The sequence below is a fragment of the Giraffa tippelskirchi genome, chromosome X (genome assembly GCF_054371585.1).
Source record: "Giraffa tippelskirchi isolate mGirTip1 chromosome X, T2T-mGirTip1v1.2.pri, whole genome shotgun sequence".
Lineage (NCBI taxonomy): Eukaryota > Metazoa > Chordata > Mammalia > Artiodactyla > Giraffidae > Giraffa > Giraffa tippelskirchi.
Window position 1 is genome coordinate 31,859,591 of NC_137289.1, and position 6,000 is coordinate 31,865,590.

Here is a 6,000-nt window from a genome sequence, read left to right on the forward strand (position 1 = left end):
GCGAAGGGAGTTGTGTTATTAAGGCCATATACAGTGCTTGTCACTCACTGAGGTATAACATCTGTTAGCATTTTGACATTTGCTTCAGATAGGGATTTTTTTCTTGTCCTTGACATATTCCAGGTAAAATACACTAAGAATTTCTGTATGCAGCTCATTAAAAAAAGGACATCTTCTTAAATACAGTACCATTATCTCAACCAGTGAAGTTAATAATTCCTAATATAATCTAATACCCAGTATAACTTTAATGTCTATGCTTCCAATGCCTAGCACGGTTCATGACATAAATGTTGAATGAATAAATCTCTGTGATATAACAAATGGGACAGCAAAAGCATGTCTACCTGGTCAAAGATATTAACGTTTTAGAGGTATACATTTTATCAATTTTAATGTGTTTTATTTTTCATATGAAGATAACAAAAGGAAGATGAAGAACAAGCCCAGCAAAAGTAAAGGAAGCACAAAAGGCCAGGTTTTTTTCTTTAATTTTTATTATGGAAAAGGTCAAATATATATACAAGTATGGAGAATAGCATAATGATCTACCATGTACATATCACCAACTTGAACAATTATCAATTTACGGGAAGTTGTCAGCATTCCACATTTATTGTGAAACAAAACCCACGTATCATTTCATGTATAAACAACTCAGCATGTTTCTCTAAAAGATAGACATTCTTTTTTCAACATAAACTTATTACCATTACTGTGCCCAAAAATTTGACGGTAACTCCTCAGTTCATTTTTCTTTTTGTTTGTAGCCTGGCAGTGTCACATGAGGAAGACGGCATGAAGAAAGCCGAGGTCTCGCTGCTTCTTTTCAATGATCCATTCATCTGGACTGTTAAGCAGGGCTGCCCTCTTGCTTCCCGCAGCACTGAATGGAAAGGTTCCCTTTTAGTGTTTAATCGTCAGGCACTGGGGTCCTCTCAGTGATTCTGAATGAGACAATACCTTTGAAGGCATGACTGTCACTCCTGAGCCGGAGATGACACAATAATATGGCTCCTGTGGTGGGGGCAGGGGAGAAAAGGGAGAAGAGCCTTTCTGGGCTTGATGGAGTCTCCTGTGTTTCCTTTGAAGCAGTAGTTCCTTTGGGCCAGAATGGTTTGTTCCCCTCAATCCTCCACATAGAGGAAGAACAGTGAACAGAATTTGGAGCATCTAGAACAAAAGTAGGGGAATGTTAGGATGCTGCCTTCCCAGAAAATCCTATGAACAGTAGTTTCTTAGGAAGATTCCTTTAGAGTCCAGGCTCGTGCCTGAACTCTTCATCAGGAATGGAGCTCGGCCCCGTTTTGCAGCACAGCGTTCTCTCACTCGAGACTTTCCCCACCCCATCTTTCACCTACATGTGTCTGAGAAGTGCAGGCCTAGTGATAGTGACTCAGGGATGTCACCTCATGAAAAGGGACCAGGTTGACATTCCTTACCAATTCTTTTTTTTCTTTTTGACAACAGTTTTATTTATTAACTTTTGGCTGGGCTTGGTCTTCATTAGTTCTCATGGGCTTTCTCTAGATGCAGCAAGCAGGGGCTACTCTCTAGTTGTGGTGTGGAGTCTTCTCATATGGTGGCTTCTAATTGCGGAGCATGGGCCCTAGAGCATGCAGGCTGTAGTAGTTGCAGCCCTGAGGCTCAGTCGTTGCAGCACATGAGACTTGTTACTCTGTGGCACGTGGGATCTTCCCAGACAAGGGATCGAACCCATGTACACTGCATTGGCAGGCCAATTCTTAACCACTGGGCCACCAGGGAAGCCCTCAGCAATTCTTATCCATACAGTACTAACCCCATTTTGCATATAAAAGCAAGTAAACAAGAGAATTCACATCTTTTCTGAAAATACGCCCAAAACGCCTTAAAAAACACAGTGTTCTGTTTTCATTTATTCAGTTCATCCATCAGGCATTTGGTGAACTGTTCTTGAGGTGCTATGAAAAATTTGAATCTGGCAGAAAAACAGTTTAGAAAAACTGTCATAGAAAACAGGTCTTTCAAGACAGGGGCAACAAAATGAATGCTGTAGACATGGGCCCTTGCCAGGCTAAACCAACCTAACACAAAGGAAGGCACAGGTGGAGGAGACAAGGATGGCATGGGGTGCCTGGGTGTTTGGGGCTGCAGTGGCAGCAGAGGCACCCAATTCCAGATGGGCCTGAAAACAATGTGGCCCTATGGGGTCCATCCAGGATTAGGACGAGAGGGTGACCCATGGCCACAGGGGACATATGTCTGAGAATTACAGCCCTCTGATATCACCAACACTTGGCCCTCCCATTCGTAAGCCTTGAGCAGTTAAGAGAAAAACGCAACATGCAAATCTATATGCTGGTGATGAAATGGAAGAAACTATTTTATTGCTAAAACCTCATAGGAAGGCTAATGCTGCATCCCTCCCTCCAGCCCATCCTTCGTGTTGGTAGACTGTACGTGCCAAGCTCTGGTCTAGGCTTACTCTTTGCTCTTGTCCTCTCACTTTTAGTTGTCTTGGATTATTTTCCGGGTCCTACATGTAAGCCCGCTGGCGAACAGTACCGTGTCCTTGCTGTCAACGCTTTGCCTGGTAACAGGGTAAAGAAATGTTAGTGCTCTAACAGCAGTCCAGCCGTTCTCTCCCTCCTGGCTATGGACAGTGTTACCCTGGTCTTCGGGGGGAGCTGAGTGTGATAACAACTCAACCCCTTTCAAAGTCATAGTGAGGGAAACAGCACCTATTTTAAAAACCCATCTTCAGTCTGAACTAAATAAATAATAGGAAGGAACATGTTGGCTTTATAGACAGAACGATGACTGAGGGGATCTTTTATCCACCTAACCTCTTGAGAGTTAGAAAGGTGGTCTGGCAAGGGGGTTCAGGGGGCTTGTGACTTGTCTTACTGGGACATGAGAGTTGCTGAAGCTCTGGATACTGCCTTAATATTTTAGTCTTGAATGCTAAGGAAAGTTCACCTAACTAGGTTCAACTCCATTCCAACTCAGTTTCTTCCCAGCCAATAATTTGGAGGGAAAGAGGCAGACCACCGTCATTTCTGCATACGCCAACCTGTCCCCACCCTCCAGCTTTTGTGGGCTCAGGACACTGTCAGCTGATTCGGTTCTACCCTCAGGTTCAGGATTCTAGATGGACGGTGATGTTGCCTGGAGTGGTGAAACACCATAAGTCCTACCAGCCCGTCTCCTCACCTAGGAGATCCCAACATCATCAAGTGTTCTAAGGCAGGAGAGTGGAACTAGGCGTTTTAGAACAAGGTCAACCACAGTGTGGCACCCCCGTGCTCACTGCAGCATTACTTGCAATAGCCAGATAAGGAAACAACCTCACTGTCTATCCACGGATGCATGGACAAAGAACATGTGTATACAGGCATGGCTCGGAGATACTGTGAGTTTGGTTCCAGACCACAGCAGTGAAGCAAATAGCACTACAAAGTCATCCACACGAATTTCTTGTTTTCCCAATACATATAAATGTCATTTTTACACTGTATTTGTAGTCTATTAGTTGTGCAAAATCATTATGTCTTAGAAAACAGCATAAATACCCTAATTTAAAACTACTGCTAAAAAACGTTAACCATCATCTGCGCCTTCAGCAAGGTGGAATATTTTTGCAGTAGTAAGAGATCACTGATCATAGATCACCATAACAAATATAACAATGATGAAAAAGCTTGAAATATTGCCGAAACTGCCAAAATGTGACAGAGGCAAGAAGTGAGCAAATGCTCTTGGACAAATGGCACCAGTACACTTGCTAGATACAAGGTGGCCACAAACCTCAATGTGTGAAAAAGAAACACATTATCTGCAAAGTGCAGTAAAGTCAAGCACAATAAGTGAAATATGCCTGTATATGCAGTGGAATACATCCAGCCACAAAAAAGAAATCTTGAATATGCTACAACATAGATGAACCTTGAGGGCATTATGCTAAGTGAAATAAGTCATAAAGATAGATACTGTATGACCTCACTATTACATGGACAACTATGAAAACAATCCGCCAAAAAAAATTAAAAAGAAAAAACTCACACAAAAGAACAGATTGGTGGTTGCCGGAGGTGGGAGAAATGGTCAAGGGGTTCAAAGGTACAAACTTAAGTCACAGGGGGAATGTGTAATGTACACTGTGGTAACTACAGTTTATAATATTTGTATTTTCTATTTGAAAGTTGTTAAGTGAGTAGCTATTAAAAGTTCTCATAAGAAAAATTTTGGTGTGGTGACGATGTTAACTAGACTTATTGTGATCATTTCACAGTATATAAGATAACTGAATCACTGTGTTATACACCTGAAACTAATGTATGTCAATTCCATTCATTACAGTCGCTCAGGCATGACCGACTTTTGTGACCCATGGACTGCAGCATGCCAGGCTTCCCTGTCTATCACCAACTCCCAAAGCTTCCTCAAACTCAGTCTACTGAGTCGGTGATGCCATCCAACCATTTCATCCTCTGTCGTCTACTTCTCCTCCCTTCAATCTTTCCCATCATCAGGGTCTTTCCAGTAAGTCAGGTCTTCCCTTCAGGTGGCCAAAGTATTGGAGCTTCAGCTTCAACATCAGTCCTTCCAATGAATATTCAGTACTGATTTCCTTAGGGTTGACTGGCTTGATCTCCTTGCACCCCAAGGGACTCTCAAGAGTCTTCTCCAACACCACAGTTCAAAAGGATTAATTCTTCTGCACTCTGCTGTCTTTATGGTCCAACTCTCACATCCATCCATGACTACTGGAAAAACCATAGCTTTGACTAGACGGATCTTTGTTGGCAAAGTAACGACTCTGCTTTTTAATATGCTGTCTAGGTTGGTCTTAGCTTTTCTTCCAAGGAGCAAGTGTCTTTTCATTTCATGGCTGCAGTCACCATCTGCAGTGATTTTGGAACCCTAGAAAATAATGTATGTCAATTGTACCTCAATAAAAATAATTTATTACAACTGTGGAGGTGGGGGTCACACGAACGCCTTTTCCCAGGATGTCTGGCAACTGTTACCAAAACCATGTCAATTAAACCGCACCATCCACTCAGCATCTTAGTTACTGGTGTTTACATTGCATTTAATCATTTTGGAAGTTTCCAGACTACAAATTATGTCAGTATAGCTTCCTCTGCTTTCCTGACTCCTCATTTTTGCTCTGTAATTTTAGGATTTAGGATCCTTCCTCTACATGAGTACATAAAGAAGACCAGTGTAATAGAGCTCATTTTGAAACTGGAAGTGTTAGTCGCTCAGTCGTGTCCAAATCTTTGCAATGTCGTGGACTGTAGCCCACCAGGGTCCTCCGTCCATGAAACTTTTTAGGCAAGAATAGTGGAGTGGGGTGCCATTTCCTCCTCCAGGGCATCTTCCCAACCCAGGGATTCAACCCAGGACTCCTGCATTACACGAAGATTCTTTAGCTTCTGATCCAGCAGGAAAGCCCAATTGAGCTCATTTTCAGTTCAGTTCATTCGCTCAGTTGTGTCCGACTCCTTGCGACCCCATGGACTGCAGCACACCAGGTTGGGAGAATTCAAACAGACCAGTGTACCTCCCTAACAACAAAATGTACCTCCCTAAACAACCAGAGCCCACAGTGGGCTATTGGGCCAGCATTAGGTCTCTATTCCCAGTAGTGGTTACAGAAAGAGCAAGTCTACTATATTTGCAAAAGAGAAAGGGAAAAGCATATATTAAGTGTTTCTTCCTGGGAGTTCCCTGGTGGTCTAGTGGCTAGGATTCTGAGCTTTCACTGCCATGACCTGGTCAGCGAACTGAGATCCTGAAAAGCACAAAGTGTAGACCAAAAAACCCCCCAAAAACCAACAGTAACAAAAAATGAATTTCTTCTCATCAGTAGAAATAATCATCTGTAACTATGTGGTGATGGACATGAACTACACTTGTAATCATTTTGTAATGTATGCAAATAATAAATATTATATTATACACCTGAAACTAATATATGTCAGTTATACCTCAATTTAAAAAAAAAGGAGA

The 6,000-nt window shown here is 42.3% G+C and overlaps 1 protein-coding gene across 1 annotated transcript in view; it reads left to right on the forward strand.

Annotated features, from left to right (window-relative positions):
- LOC145535593 (uncharacterized) overlaps positions 1–5,055 on the forward strand; it is a 35,221-nt gene extending 30,166 nt beyond the window's left edge. Inside the window, exons 4-5 of the mRNA XM_081564022.1 lie at positions 771–813; positions 4,342–5,055. Of these exons, the coding sequence (XP_081420148.1) occupies positions 771–813; positions 4,342–4,368 (70 nt within the window). The 3' untranslated portion in view covers positions 4,369–5,055. The remainder of the gene's footprint in view (positions 1–770; positions 814–4,341) is intronic.
- Positions 5,056–6,000: the final 945 nt, after the last annotated feature.